Below are 15,858 nucleotides of genomic sequence, written 5' to 3'. Positions count from 1 at the left end.
ATTTTTTAATATTTTATGATGAATTTAATACATTAATATAAATAATTTTTTAAAAAATTATTTTAATATATATTTTTTTAAAAATAATTTTAAAAATGCCTCCACGGCACCACAACCCTGAACGCGTAAAAATTATATATGTTGACAGATAGATGGTGACGTGGCGATTATAATCCATCGATTGTTTTCAATAACGTGTGCATCTAGAACATTTTTTTTTTTCTCAAATAGCATTTCTTTATAGGTTCGGAGCGCGTTTGAAGTCTCAAACCTTGAAAGTTTGTCGGTAGACTACCAAAAAAACCAAAGCAAGTGGGCGGTCAACTTAATCGTCTTTAACATAAGAATAAATATTGATCGTAGATCTGGAAAATAAAAAATTAACCCAGTCCATTAATCTCCAAGTTTTTACTTATAAATAGAGGCCCTTACCCTAACGTTCCTTGTCTGCTAAGCCTAGGTATCGAGCGGGTCTCTCCATCCCGGTTCTTTCGGTTTCAGGTTTTGGGGGTAACCTTTTCCTCTTCTTCGTTTCTTTCTCCTTTCTACGATCGATAAATTATGATTCGTTCTCGTGATCTACGTAATTAGGGTTTCTCGATCTTCAAATTGCTATCGAATATTTTTAGATCGTGAGTTTGGATTCTCCTGTGGTTGTAATTGCCTTTAATTCTTGTTATGGCTTCTTGGATTAATTATTTAAATTCCCATGGATTCTGTCACTTTCTGGATTGAAATTGATTTGATATGTATATATGATTTGGAGAGTATATCATGCAATGAGTTTTGCAGATAGAGATCTGGATAACAGTTTCGACAAGGAGTTGCGGGATAAAAATTCTGTCCTTACCCTGGATTTCATGCTTCCCGCAATTGTTCTAGTTCTGCCTTGCGGTATTGTTTCGGGTCTCCATTTCATGTTTAAGAGAGAATGCTTGATTAACAGTGAATTAACTCTGGTATGAGGCTATTCAAGGTGTCTATTTATGAATATTTTCCTATTCTCATTCACGGCAGTTTTTTTGGACCTTACTTATGACAGTGCTCGGGTGCTGGTTATGTGAGAAATTCTAGTCTGGCTGGTTTGGTTTCTTCACTCTGTCCTCAGTTTGCGCTCTTCTGACTTACTTTAACCTGTCTTTGCGAAAGTACTCTGCTCACCTGTGCTGATCATAGCCCTTGCAGCTGGTCATAATAACCCCTAATGCAGTCAACAATTCTTATTCCTCAGCACTTGACTTTAGATGCTGTTTGTTTGTGGCTAGTTTCTCTTTTAAAAATATCGTGTCTGCTTTTCCAGCGCTCTAAAGAATGTTTGGGCGGGCATGTTTGGATTTAACTTGGCATTGCTTTGGCTGCTTCGATTTTTATTCACTCTGTGCTGATGTTCTTTAGCTAATCAGTTCACAACAGTAATGGACCGAACATCTTTAACTTTAATTCCTAATTTTTTGATTTTGGGAGGGAGGTTTGACTGGAATTACATTGGGAGGGAGGTTTGATGCATTGCCTGCTCTTCAATTTCGATGTTTGTAATATTTTTCCACGTGGAAATAGGACAGACCAGGGTGCTTATTCTAAGCTTTGGATTTCAGGGTCAAGGACTTGGAGCAATAAGATCTGTGTATAGGATGCTTTCGATACTTGCTCGGGGGATCAAGTTTCTCTTAATTACTTTTTGTCCATCATATATAATCTATAATTGTTAAATAGCTAGGGTCTGAGTTCAATTGTGTGTGCTTTCAGGAGTCTTATCAACTTCTCCGAGGAAGCTTGTTGAGTTTTGCTGGGCTCTTAGCAGAGTGGTTTATTGTCACCTTCTACCAACACCATTACTAACTTCACCAATGCAGCTGTTTTGTTTGCTCTTTTATTGCCATATCATTTTCATCTTCTGAAAATTCTCTCTCTCACCAATAGCTTATTTTGTGCAGATACTTCAATAGATGGTTATGTTTTCATCAAGATTACACAAGTGTTTCCTAACCTTGCCTTCTTTTGGCTTCCGATTTTTATTTATCAAAACAAGGGTTTCTTAACTTCTCCTTTTCATTCTAGTCAACAAGTTTAAGTTCCTAATTTATAACTTGTGTGTGACCTTTGATTGTGCTTTTTTTCTAGGAACCCTCCCAATTCATCGTGGAAGATATGTGGTCTGCAATTTTTTGGGAGTGTTAATTCATTACCTACTCTTTTATTTTCTTACCTGCTTTAACATTTTGAGTGCTTAGTCTAAGATGCTGACTTTGTGTCTTTCCAGAAGTATGAATTCGAACAACATTCTGTCCTACGTGATACTTTGGAACCGGCTGTCTCTTTGTTTGTATTTTACCTAGTATCTACTACTTTATTGGAGGTAGGGTTTTAGTTAGATGCTGTTTTTTTGTGCTCCCAGGACCCTTCTTGTTTTTTAATGGAAAATAGTATATGCTGTATGTTTGGTTCTTTGGTGTTAGGAGTGTTGATGGGAATTAACTTGGCATTCCTTGGGCAGCTTCATTTTGACTCTGTGCAGGTGCTCTGTAGCTGATCAGTTCTCAACAGTAATGCACCAAGCATCTTTAACTTTGATTTCTCATTTTGAATAATGCTCTGTAGCTGATCAGTTCTCAACTTCCTGACAACACTCTCTCTCTCTATCCAATAGCTTTTTTTATGGTTATGTTTTCATCAATTTCATTGCTTGTTATATTTATGTGTCAATAGGACGCCCTAGGATGCTTATTCTAAGCTTTGGTTTTCAGGGTCACTGACTTGGAGCAATTAGATCAGTGTAAAGGATTCTTTTAATACTTGTATTGGAGTTTAAGTTTCTCTTAATTTCTTATATAATCTACAACTGTTAAACAACTAGAGTCTGAGCTCAATTGTATGTGCTTTCAGGAGTCTTATCAACTTCTCCGAGGAAGCTTGTTGAGTTTTGTTGGGCTTTTAGCAGTGGTTTATACAACCTTCTACCAACTCCATTACTAAATTCACCAATACAGCTTTTTTGTTTGCTCTTTTATAGCCATATCCTTTTCAACTTCTGACAACTCTCTCTCTCACCAATAGCTTATTTTGTGCAGATTCTTCTCTAGATGGTTATGTTATCAAAGATTACATCAAGTGTTTCCTAACTTTGCATTCTGATTTGGCTTCCGATTTTAGATCAAAACAAGGGTTTCTTAAGTTCTCTTTTTCATTCTAGTCAACATGTTTAATTTCCTAATTTATAACTTGTGTGTGACCTTTTCTTGCGCTTCTATAACTGTTAAACAACTAGAGTCTGAGCTCAATTGTATGTGCTTTCAGGAGTCTTATCAACTTCTCCGAGGAAGCTTGTTGAGTTTTGTTGGGCTTTTAGCAGTGGTTTATACAACCTTCTACCAACTCCATTACTAAATTCACCAATACAGCTTTTTTGTTTGCTCTTTTATAGCCATATCCTTTTCAACTTCTGACAACTCTCTCTCTCACCAATAGCTTATTTTGTGCAGATTCTTCTCTAGATGGTTATGTTATCAAAGATTACATCAAGTGTTTCCTAACTTTGCATTCTGATTTGGCTTCCGATTTTAGATCAAAACAAGGGTTTCTTAAGTTCTCTTTTTCATTCTAGTCAACATGTTTAATTTCCTAATTTATAACTTGTGTGTGACCTTTTCTTGCGCTTCTATAACTGTTAAACAACTAGAGTCTGAGCTCAATTGTATGTGCTTTCAGGAGTCTTATCAACTTCTCCGAGGAAGCTTGTTGAGTTTTGTTGGGCTTTTAGCAGTGGTTTATACAACCTTCTACCAACTCCATTACTAAATTCACCAATACAGCCTTTTTGTTTGCTCTTTTATAGCCATATCCTTTTCAACTTCTGACAACTCTCTCTCTCACCAATAGCTTATTTTGTGCAGATTCTTCTCTAGATGGTTATGTTATCAAGATTACATCAAGTGTTTCCTAACTTTGCCTTCTGATTTGGCTTCCGATTTTAGATCAAAACAAGGGTTTCTTAAGTTCTCTTTTTCATTCTAGTCAACATGTTTAGTTTCCTAATTTATAACTTGTGTGTGACCTTTTCTTGCGCTTGTTTTCTAGGAATCCTCCAATTCATCAAGGAACATGTGGACAGCAATTTTTCAGGAGTGTTAAATTCATTTCCTACTCTTTTCCTTTTTCTGCGTGTATCTGTCTTGCTTCGAACATTTCGAGTGCTTAGTCTAAGACACTGACTTTGTGTGTTTCCAGAAGTGTGAATTCGAACAACGGCCTGTCCTAATTGATGCTTTGGAACCGGCAGTCTCTTTGTTTGTATTTTACCCAGTTTCTACTTCTTTATTGGAGGTAGGGTCTTAGTTGGTTGCTGTTTTTTTGTGGCTCCCAGGACCATTTTTGTTTTTGAATGGAAAATAGTATGTGCTGTATGTTTGGTTATGTGTTGTTAGGAGTGTTTGGGTGAGCATGGTGGGAATTAACTTGGCTTTTCTTGGGCAGCTTCATTTTATTTCGACTTTGTGCATATGCTCTGTAGCTGATCAGTTCTCAACAGTAATTCACCAAGCATCTTTAACTTTAACTTTAATTTCTCATTTTGATCAATGATTTTTCATTGGCCTTTTGTTTTGCATGTTTTTCCCATGATCAGATGGTTTTCAACTAACATGTAAGATTAGGATTACCTTGGGAGGTTTGATCCATCGCCTACTCTTCAATTTCGATGCTGGTTATTTTTATGTGTCAATAGGACGCCCTAGTATGCTTATTCTAAGCTTTGGTTTTCGGGTCACGGATTTGGAGCAATAAGATCTGTGTAAAGGATGCTTTTGATACTTGCATTGGAGATAAAGTTCTCTTAATTCTTTTTTATGTGTTATACAATCTATAATTGTTAAACAGCTAGAGTATGAGTTAAATTGTGTGTGCTTTCAGGAGTATATCAACTTCTCTGAGGAAGCTTGTTGAGTTTTGTTGGGCTTTTGTCTGTGTTTTATTGTTACCTTCTACCATCAAACTTCACCAATACAGCTGTTGTTTGCTCTTTTATCTCCATATCGTTTTAAACTTCTGACAGCTCTGTCTCTCTCTCACCAATAGCTTATTTTGTGCAGATTCTTCTCTAGATGGTTACATTTTCATCAAGATTACACCAAGTGTTTCTTAACTTTGGCTTCTGATTTTAGATAAAAAAATGTTTCTTAAATTCTCTTTTTCATTCTAGTCAACAAGTATAATTTCCTAATTATAACTTGTGTGTGACCTTTGCTTTCATTTATTTTCTAGGAACCCTCCAATTCATCGAGGAACATACATGGACGGCAATTTTTGGCAGTGTTAAATTCCTTTTTCTGCTTGTATCTCTGTCTTGCTTTAACATTTTAAGTGCTTAGTCTAAGATACTGACTTTGTGTCTTTTTAGAAGTCTGAATTTGAACAACGATTTGTCCTACATGGTGCTTTGGAACTGACAGTCTCTTTGTATTTTACCCAGTTTTTACTTTATCATAAGAGGCTTTTAGTTAGATGCTGTTTTTTTGTGGCTCCCAAGACCCTTTTTGTTTTTGAATGGGAAATAGTTTGTGCTATATGTTTTGTTCTGTGCTGTTAAGGAGTGTTTGTGCAGGTATGCTGGGAATTAACTTGGCATTTATTGGGAAACTTCAATTTATTTTGATTCTGTGCATATGCTCTGTATTGATCAGTTCTCAACAGTGATGCACCAAGCATCTTTAACTTTGATTTCTCATTTTGATCAATGATTTTTCGTTGGCCTTTCTAACTTTGCCTTCTGATTTGGCTTCCGGTTTTAGATCAAAACATACATTTCTTAAATCTTAAAATTTATAACTGGTGTGTGACCTTTGCTTGTGCTTTTTTTTTTCTTCTAGGATCCCTCAAAATTCATCAAGGAACATATGTGGACTGCAATTTTTTTTGGAGTGTTCAACTCATTTCCTACTCCTTTCCTTTTTCTGCCTATATCTCTTCCTTTAACATTTTGAGTGTTTAGTCTAAGATACTGACCATGTGTTTTTCCAGGAGTATGAATTTGAACAATGGTCTTTATTACGTGATGCTTTGGAACCTGCAGTCTCTTTATTTGTACTATACACAGTTTCTACTTCTTTAATGGAGGTAGGGTTTGAAATAGATGCTGTTTGTTTTTGTCTTCCTAGACCCTTTTTGTTTTTGAATGGAAAATAGTCTGTGCTGTATGTTTTGGTCTTTTCTGCTAGGAATGTTTGGGCGGACATGTTCAAAATTAACTTGGCTTTGCTTGGGCAGCTTCAATTTGTTTTCACTCTTTGCTGATACTCTGCTGCTGATCAGTTCTCAAGAGTAATGCACCAAGCACCACTAACTTTGATTCTCATTTTGATCAATGATTTTTCGCTGCCCTTTTGTTTTGGATGTTTTTCCAGGATCAGGCCATTTTCAATTAACATGTAAGACTAGGATTACCTTGGGAGGTTTAATGCATTGCCTAGTCTACAGTTTTGATTCTAGATATAATTTTCTTATTCTGGCATTAGGAAGATTTAGGGTGCATGTTCTAAGCTTTGGTTTTCAGGGTCACAGACTTGGAGCAATAAGATCTGTGTAAATGATGCTTTTGATAAAATGCATTGGTGATTAAGTTTCTCTTAATTCCTTTTTGTCTGTCTTATATAATCTATAATTGCTATATAGCTAGAGTCTGAGTTCAATAATGTGTGCTTTCAGGAGTCTATCAACTACTCTAATGAAGCTTGTAGGAATTTGTTTGAGGTTTATTTTTACCTTCTACCAGCTCAATTACCAATACAGCTGTTTTGTTTGCTCTTTTATCTCCATTTCCTTTTCAGCTTCTGACAGTCTAACTCAGCAATTGCTTATTTTGTGCAGATACTTCTCTAGATGGTTATGTTTGCATCAAGATTACACCAAGTGTTTCCAAACTTTTCTTTCAGCTTTACCTTCCGATTTTAGATCAAAACAAGTGTTTCTTTTTTATTTATTAATTTATTTTCGATAAGTTTAATTTCCTAAAATATAACTTGTGTGTGACATGTGCTCACACGTTTTTCTAGGAACCCTCCAATTTATCATGGAACATATGTGGGCTGCAACTTTTTGGGAGTGTTTAATTCATTACCTCCTCTTTTCCTTTATCTTTTTATCTCTCGTCTTGCTTTAACATTTTTAGTGCTTAGTCTAAGACAGTGATTGGGTGTCTTTCCAGGAGCTTGAAGTTGAAGAATGGGTGAAATTATTACTTGATGCTTTGGAACCTGCCGTCCTCTTTTAACTCTGTATTTTCATCTCACTTAGTTTCCACTTCTTTGATAGAGATAGGTTTTGTTTTTTTAGTTGTGTTCCTTGAGGATCTTATGCCCTTAAAATTGAACCAGGAATTTTAACATCAGTGGTTTTTTTACTGGCTGTACCAGCTTCAAGTCTATGCTTTACTAGTAGGGGCAATTATTTCATACTCTTTCTTCTCTTGAGACATTCCTCCTTTCCCTTTTCATTGAACTCTCTCTCTCTCAACATTTATAAGTTCATTAATTTTAATTTTGTTTTGTGCAGATGTTTCTAGATGTTGTTTTCAAGAACAGTGCACTTAGTTTCTCATAATTTTGTTTTACGTTTTAATCTATATTTTGCTCTTGATTCTGCATAACCATGACGGATGTCAGCTCCTTTATTTGTGTTTCCATGATTATTCTTGTTTGTTAAGGAACGAATGAATCAGATTTAAGCCAGGTATTGTTCCATATAGTTACTTGCTTGTTATATTTTAGTCTTAAGTTTGTGTGTTATTTCAGGAGCAGGGATTTTTAACTTTTCGAGTCTTCTGTTTGATGCTCGCAAATTTGTAGTGAACTAAGTTTTAATGTCAAGGCATCAAAATTGTTAGTGTCTGGTCTATCTTTCCTTGTTCCATGTGATTTCTGCTTGTTCCATAGAGCTAGCAGTAATAGGAGGGTGTTCCATGCAGGAATAATTTGTTGATGCTTTTCTTGCTCTTTTTTCTTTCTTTTATCATTACTTTTTGCAATTTTAGCTGACATATTACTGTCTCATTTTAAAATGAATTTATGCTAAGAGTGAACAGTGGGCGACATTAAAACTATTTATATTATTCATGTTTTCTCTAATTGTGGTGCCAGCATGTGTTTTTTCCTTTGAATTGTAGTTTTCAGCTTAAGAATTGGTTGTACTTTTTTTTTCAGGGTATCATTTAGTAATATACATGGACTGCAGCTGATGGATTATTTTATGATATGGGTAATTTAATGATGTTTTGATGACTTATACGACCACCAAATAGTCAATTAATCATTTTATTGGTTTCTCTCGAATTCGTGCTTCTTTGAAGAGTTAAGGAGCTGTACTTTGTTTCTGTAGTGTCTCTTTAAATGTTGAATGGGAGATCATTTTCATTCTTGACTTACTACAGCAGTTCTCCTTTGGGCATTTTTTTGAGGTTTCTTCTTTTCTGTCTCCCACAATTTTTCCAGCTAGATAATTCTAACTTTGTTCCTTTCTTATTTTGCTTTCAGAAGCTGCAAATTCCTAAAATATTTGTTCACAATTGTTTTTGCATTTTAATTACCATTTTGAATTTGACTTGTTAAAAAAATAGAGTCCAAGTCTGTTTGCATTTTTTGTAGGATCTATTGGGTTCTCTTAATTAAATGAATACCAGCCAAGATCCAACAAGGAGTGCTCTTCTGGCTTTTGATTGTTGTTGTTGCTATTTGTATTATCTACAACAGCTTTTTCGACCATGCTTTGATTGTGTTTATCCTGGTGTTTACAAGATTTACATTATTTGTTTCGCAATCAAATGATGATAGGGTTCACAACTAGCAAAGCACTGACTGCTTCTTTAATTGTCATTTTGATTTTTTATACTCTCAGATGGAGGTCTGTTTGTGCATTTTTTTCGAAGAAATCCTGTCAAGTGTTATCAGCAAAGTATGAACCAATAGAAGCCGGGTAATTATTAGTTAAGTAGAGTTTTTTATGGCTTATTATGGAAAAAAAATTGAACCTATTTCTTGACATGTTATTCCTTACATATAAACTTTATCCTTGCAGCATTTCTTTTTTGTATATTTTCTTTTTTTGTTCATCACAAATGTTTTTGAAGTTGAGGAATTTCGCAAGAACTTGCAATGTACTGTCTCCTCAGTTTTCATGTCTTAATTAATTTTAATGAAAATCTTCTGTTTCAACTTCTCACAACATATCTAAGCTTTTCCCTGTTCTTTAGGTTATGCCTGGTTTTTTGTTCAACTTCTGAACTGATATTCATCCATGTCCTTTTTTTTTCCCTGTTTTTTTACAGTTCCATAAATAATTGCATCTAGTAAGACTTCAATTTATGAGGAATTTTTCCCCGTATTCATCTCACAGATTAAAATTTTTTGAACATAGCGTTTGAGTTTGTTTACTCATTTTTGCAGGAGTCCTTTAAGTGTTACAAATTTGATAGGCTAAGATTGGTTTTATGTTTGCTTTTTCGGGGTTTTACATATACAAGGAAGTATATTGCTTTTGATCTTACTGACAAGTGAGTTCTGGTTGCTCTTTTTTTTCCTTCTATTTTTCTCTCAAATTTACTTGCCCTTCTGTTTTGCAGTCTGGACAAAGCTCAAGTGAATTTAGGTGAATTAAGAGTCCTTTATTCCTGGCATTGCTTTATGTTCCTATATGAATTTTCTTCAGGCTATATTCTTTCCTCCAAAATTGCTTGTGCTTCGTTGTTGATTGTGGTTGACTGATCAGCTTCTTATTGGGATACCTGCAAGTACTTGTATGAAAGTGTTGGAAGAATTTCTTGTTCTTATGCTTTTGTTTCTTGGTGCACGAGCTTTGTGAGAGAACAGATTAAACACAGAATGAAGCTTGTGGTATGCAACACCAGCCTTTTTCCTCTCATAAATTGTTTGGATACAGTATGGTGCTTTGTTTGGTGATTTTTGGGATTAGTAGATGGTGGGTCTAGTTTCAGATATTCTGTGAAGTGTTTTTTGGTCTGTTCTGTACTAGAAGTAGTTGGTTCTTTCTGCACTTACTGGCCAAAGATATTTGATGCACGTAGCAGCCTCTACTTTCTGAATACAATTTTGTTGTGCTGTCTTCTTGGTTTCTGGAATTCACTATTTTACTAAAAAGTGAATTAAATGATCTTCTTTTGTTGCTCAGTTGAAAAGAGATGTCTTGAGCAATTAGAGAAGCACTGTGATAAACAGATTGAATCTTGACTGACGTGATTAAGGTATTAGTGTTTGTTCTATTAGACAACAAAGATCACATTTTTTTCATCTGATTGTCAGTTCTGAATATGAAAGGTAAAAAGCAAGGAAAAAGACTTTCTCCCTGCTTTCAGAACAAGGAGGAGATTCAGCTTAAAAGCAGAACACACCAATGGAGCGTTTGAAATTTTTATCAGTTACCTATTGTTTTTTCTAGGACTGGCTTCTAGAGGGTTAATTCGTATTTCCTATTGTCTCTGCATAAATTGGCGGTGTTTACTCGACTGTTGGAGTTTTTGATGGATACCTTTTCCAAATATTATGTGGAGTAGCTTTGACATGTCCTTTTCAGGGATTGGTACGTGATTTTGTCTTCAAAATTCTTATCAATTTGGTGCACTTCACTTTGGTTAGTGGGATCTCTGTAGTTTGGCTGAAGTCCTGCTAAAGTGGTTGCTTATGTGGTAATAGCTGTGGTTACTGAATTTTATCTCTTGGCCTTGGTTTGTATCAAGATTGCTTTTGATTGCAAGGGATGATACCAGTTTGTTAGTCAAGCAAAAGTGTCAAGTCATTTATGCAAAACATGTTTCCTCACCAGATGGTTATATGACTCTTGGAATCTGTTGGTATCTCCCGCGTTGTGAGTGTTGGAAATGAAGCTGTTGGGGTCAAAATTGCTGATTGTCCATGGCTGCTGCATGATGTGTTTTGTGTGATAATCTTGATGCATATGCTTGGTTTGCAGTGTGCTTGAAATTTGGTTCTGTTCGGATTGTGGTGATGCCACCATTTATTTGTCCAAGTGTGATTAGGGGGCGAGCTAGAGTTTGAAGAATTATGCAGCTCCGTATTATTTCAAGGGCACTTTGCAGGGTTTTATTTTATTGCTTCATTGTTACTTGGGCTGGATTGATTTCGTTTCTTTTATTATGGGTCTTTGGTTGTTTGCTAGAGTTCGCTTTTCTATGCATGCTGCTCTGTGTGTGGTTGTATGCATGTAACTCCGCCTGTGGGCACTATGCATGGCTCGCAGCCGGTCTCAAGCCCGGGGTAAGGAGGAGAGATGCATATGATGATATAATTGCCTTTGATCACGCCGCATGCATCATATAGCTATTCCATCTCTTTTGCTTTGTTAATAACTTGATTCTCTTAACTATATTTTATTGGAATTTAGAATAAACTTTCCTGGCTTTTTAGAAAAAAATATTCCCCATTACGTGGGGTTCATTCTTCCCCTGAAATCGGCATGGCTACAGTCAGACAGTCTAGATAGAAGATAAGGATCGAAAGTCTAGACTTTCTCTTTTTCATAGTGAGAGCTGTTTGGTTATTAGTCACTTTTCTCGCTCCTCAAGAAAGACGGCAAGAAACTTCCTATTAGGAATGGCTTCCTTTCAGGTTGTGTTGTTACAGACCAGACTGTTCTAACAGGGCAGGGGAGACGGAGAAGTAATCTCATACAGTGGAGACATAAAAGCTGAATTTGTCTTCCTCCACTTGCTTCACACGTAAAAGCTGGTTCTATGTAAATAAGCGAGGCTTCAGGTGATGTTATCAACTGATAATTTATCTTTGTTGCATCAAAAACATCATATGAGTGCTTGGTGCATCGATGCAAACATTTAATTCTGGATTCTAAAGTTCAACTCCCTGCTGGGTGAGTTTTCGAGAGAGAGTTATATCCGGAGTTTTTTTGTTTGAATTTGCTTAGCTTCCGAGTTTAAAAAATAAGCTTGAAGAACCTCGACAGGCTATGGAAGTGGGGTTTTCATGTATAAGATGCTTTTTGCTTCCTTTTCCTGTTAAGACAGGAGAAAAACAAGCTTTTGCCATTATCAAGCCTTGCACTCTCTTTAACTGCAGTATCCTGCAGGCCAGAGAGCATTTCAATGAAAGTGTTGTTCCTTGGTTGGTGGGATTGATTAAAGGGTATAAAGCAGTCTACCTTTAATCAGATGAGTTTAGATAATAGAGATGCATGGTGGAACAATTTTCAATGCCTTCTAAGATCTGTTTGGTTTTGGAATTAGATAAAAGTGTCATTCTCATTTGCAGTTATGGGCATGCATATTTGTGCAGAATGCTACATTGTGCCCTGCATTCATCGTATTGCTCTCTGGTTTTTTTGCAAAAGGCACCTTTCAAGCCCCTAGTTAATCAGGGTCGAGTAGGTTTTGGTTGGGTTTCTTGACTCCAGTTCATTTTCCTCTTGGTGATGCTAACCTTCCTAAACTAAGGTAAAAAAGCTTGGGTCTGCTTTTTTATTCTAATAAATCTTCTTTCAAGGTTGTGAACTTTTTCGCCGGAAGTCAGTTTCGCATTGAATAAACTTGTCCTTGATATTTTGTTTATTCTATTCTTTTTTCATATTTTTTTGGCTCTGGTGTTTGTTGGAACAGATGAAACATTGATGAAGCATCTAGCTAGAACAGATGGACATGGATGAAGCATCTAGCTATAGTGATATTTAACAGCTGGATTAGTTGCTTCACTTTTTGATTTTTAAGAACCACTAGATGGTGGTTGAGTCTCGTATTCTCTTACAGAGTGCTTGTTAACAATATAAGCTTTTCGCCCAATTGTTTTCTTCAAGTAATGGTGATTTTCCAAATACAAGTGAGTGATAGTTGAGCCTTTCAAATTCTTATCTCTGGTTCTTAGCCAGTTTTAATTTAATTACTATTCAATCTTGAGAAAGGAAGTCGATTAGTTGGTTCGTAAGTGCCCTCTCTCTCTGCTCTTCTTTTTCTTGTTCAGTTGCTGCGTTTACTTGGCAGGTTTTACTTAGCTATTTTCCCTCCCAAACATTATGTCACAAGGCTTGCTCTATGACACAGGTCAGTTTTATTTCCTTGTATCTTATTGGATGCTGCAAGTGTGCATGTTTGCAGTACTTTAATTGTTTGAACTCTCAAGAAACTGGAATTGTGTTCTGTCAAGGAGATTGGAAAGGAGTGGGGGCACACACAAATGACGAACAGCTGGTCACCCCGTGAACCCATTTTGCCTTGTGCAGTTATTTGTCTTCTTGCTTTTTGTTTGTAACTTGTGTGCATACAGGGGGATGGAGACTTGATGCTCAAGGAAATGACTCAAAGGTCCCTGTAAAACTGAAAACTTTTGTGGAATTGACCGTGGTCAGCTTCCCCTGACGCTATTTCTTCGAGGCAAGAATCCTGTACGGGAATGGTGACTTTCCAGTATCGCTTGGCACACCATTCAATGGAAGTTCTTCAGGGGTGCAGTGTCGTCTGTAATCATTGTTTTCCTACGTTAGAAACAATTATTGAAAAAAATTAGTTTGCTTCTTAAAGTACCATTTTCTTCAAGCTAAAAAAAAAACATCTTAATAGTACTATCATGTTTTTGTATTTTTTTTTAAATGAGTATTTTTAATTTTGAATAGGTAATTAAAGTGTAAGTAAATAAAATAATTTTGGATTGTTTTGATCGATTATTGATGTAAACAATAAATTTTAAAATATTTATTTTAATATATTTTAAAATAAAAAATAAATTTATCATTAAAAATGCAAAAATTCTCATTTCAGGTAAAGCATCTATCTATAAAAATAACAACAAACTTGATCATTCTTTTTTTAACGGCTCAAGATTCTTCATCATTTTTCTACATTGTTTCTTTCTATATTTTTTTAGTAGCTATTGCCCACATTCTACCTTAATTCAATTAATTTCAATTTAAGTTAATCTGGATTAATATGTTAAATTTATAATTTTAATTATGAACTCATGATTTGAATCATGAAAAAAATTATATAAAAAAATTATTGAAGAATAAAATTAAAAAAAAAACCGAGTTATGAAATTAGAACAACTTCATAGAAAACAAATTAGAAACAATTATGCAGCCCAAGTTAAAAAATATTAAATTAAAAAATGATTGATGAGATCAGGATAACGTCATATAAGTAAATTTTAAAAAAATACGAACCCTAATTTCTAACCAACTCAATATTAAAGAATAATGTTGAAGGTTAGGTGATCATGAGATCGAAATAAATTTATAGAAAATAAATTAATAGAAAAAGTGTAAAAAAAAAAGATGAGTCAATCCCGAGTTAACTTATTAAACTCTCGACTTGACTTGAATCATGAGATAAATTCATAGAAAATAACCGAGAAGAAATATGAAACCTCACTTCCAATAGATCTAATGTTGAAGGTTGGAAATGCGAAAAAAAAAAACTAAATTCATGAGATCAATAATTAACCTAATAAAAATAAAATAAAATAAAATCACAAAACATAATTTTTAAAATAACTTAATTAAAAATAAAATAAAAACTAAAAAAAGAAGAAGATTGAGTTGATGAAGAATAATGATAAAAAAAAACTAAGCAAAATCAATGAATATGTTTCATTGCTGTGACTACATTGATTTAACCATATAATTTAGTGTGTTATTAATTAATTTTATTTATAAGAATTTATTTTTTATACACAAGATTCGAACCTTCAGATAAGATAATAACATGCATTGTCTACAATTTGTGTACTCGTTCTTTATCCATATGGCAATACCATTCCTTCTTTCATTGCGCATTTCTTCAACTCCAGAGTGAATATACTCGATTGCGTACATTGAGCTGGTAAAAGCTAGGAGATTAAAATTTACAATCTTCATCAAAACGTAGCCAGCAGAAATATGTTAGCTCTTTAATTATATTTAAAGGTATTGGTTAGCTCGCAAATGGAGTTGGTACTCTCGACATTCATGGCATGTTGGATTAGGAACGGGTCTGAAGATGTGGATTAGGTGGCTACAAAATCTGTGATAAGGAGCTGCATCTTCCAAATCATGGCATGCTTCAGACAGGTCCTCTTAAGAGCACATTCAAGGCTAACATATTTCAAAGAGCCAAGAAGGTTGCGTGCATGATGCGGTGTCGGATCATACTCTGCACTGCAGTTTCTTTAGCATTACTGACAGTCCTTCTCCTGGCTTTGATCTCACCAGTCCCTCATGATAAAAATCAATCAGATAACTCGACAAGGCCTAGGCCTAGGCCTTGGCTGGCCCTGTCATTGTACATCCAGCAACCTCAAATCTCGAGTTCTGACGTTCAGCCAGCGGTAAGATCCGAAGCTGGAGCATTCATCTTTCATCGTAAGCTCACAGAAGGGCTCGAAAACACTTCACGGGTCATAGGAAAAGCTCAAGGCTTCATAATTCCAATAGAACATTTTGCGTATTCAGGTTTCAATATTATCTACCTCACATTTGATACACCTGATTACTCAGGCAGCCTCAGTGTGCAGGCCAAGCATGTAGAGCATAAAGATAGAGAAGAACTCACGGTGGTTGGTGGAACTGGGTCATTCGCATTTGCTCGAGGTCTCGCTGTTTTTGCACAGACTGATCCACAGCCCACTGACGTCGGTGGAACATACCATGTGAAGCTTCAGCTTCAGCTTAGGTTTCCAGATCGATCTCATACAAATATTCCAGGATGAGGCAGAGTCGTTAGAATGGTATTCTAACAAGTCAAATGTAAACGCTTTTTTTTTTTTTTTGCTTGGTAGACAAGATGCAATTCCATAGGCATTGGAGAAATAATAACCAATTGACCATTTTCAGTCACATTTGCAAACAGAATGGATGAATGGAATG

General features: G+C 35.4%; 1 protein-coding gene and 1 long non-coding RNA gene across 13 annotated transcripts; both read left to right on the top strand.

The window, feature by feature from the left end:
- Nucleotides 1–429: 429 nt before the first annotated feature.
- LOC112326534 (uncharacterized) lies at nt 430–13,680 on the top strand. 12 transcript variants are annotated; one of them, XR_008058499.1, is made up of 4 exons: nt 434–1,188; nt 1,301–1,412; nt 1,596–6,741; nt 6,859–13,680. It is a non-coding gene; the product is annotated as an uncharacterized LOC112326534 (long non-coding RNA). The 12 variants fall into 12 exon arrangements; XR_008058497.1 differs by having other exon boundaries at nt 435–2,356; nt 2,457–2,543; nt 3,295–6,741; XR_002980245.2 differs by having other exon boundaries at nt 435–2,356; nt 2,457–2,543; nt 2,884–6,741.
- A 953-nt stretch (nt 13,681–14,633) lies between these two features.
- Nucleotides 14,634–15,828, top strand: LOC7483764 (pterocarpan synthase 1). The gene has a single exon (XM_002302425.3). The coding sequence runs from the start codon at nt 15,051–15,053 to the stop codon at nt 15,699–15,701; it is 651 nt and encodes a 216-aa protein (XP_002302461.1). The 5' UTR covers nt 14,634–15,050; the 3' UTR covers nt 15,702–15,828.
- The last annotated feature ends 30 nt before the right edge of the window (nt 15,829–15,858 follow it).

Source organism: Populus trichocarpa, chromosome 2 (assembly GCF_000002775.5).
Source record: "Populus trichocarpa isolate Nisqually-1 chromosome 2, P.trichocarpa_v4.1, whole genome shotgun sequence".
In the NCBI taxonomy this organism is placed as follows: domain Eukaryota; kingdom Viridiplantae; phylum Streptophyta; class Magnoliopsida; order Malpighiales; family Salicaceae; genus Populus; species Populus trichocarpa.
Note: the sequence above shows the minus strand (reverse complement) of the source record. Positions and strands in the feature narration are given on the sequence as shown.

Excerpts from the sequence above, each read along its gene's own strand:
- LOC7483764 (XM_002302425.3), top strand. The coding sequence starts at position 15,051 with ATGCTTCAGACAGGTCCTCTTAAGAGCACATTCAAGGCTAACATATTT.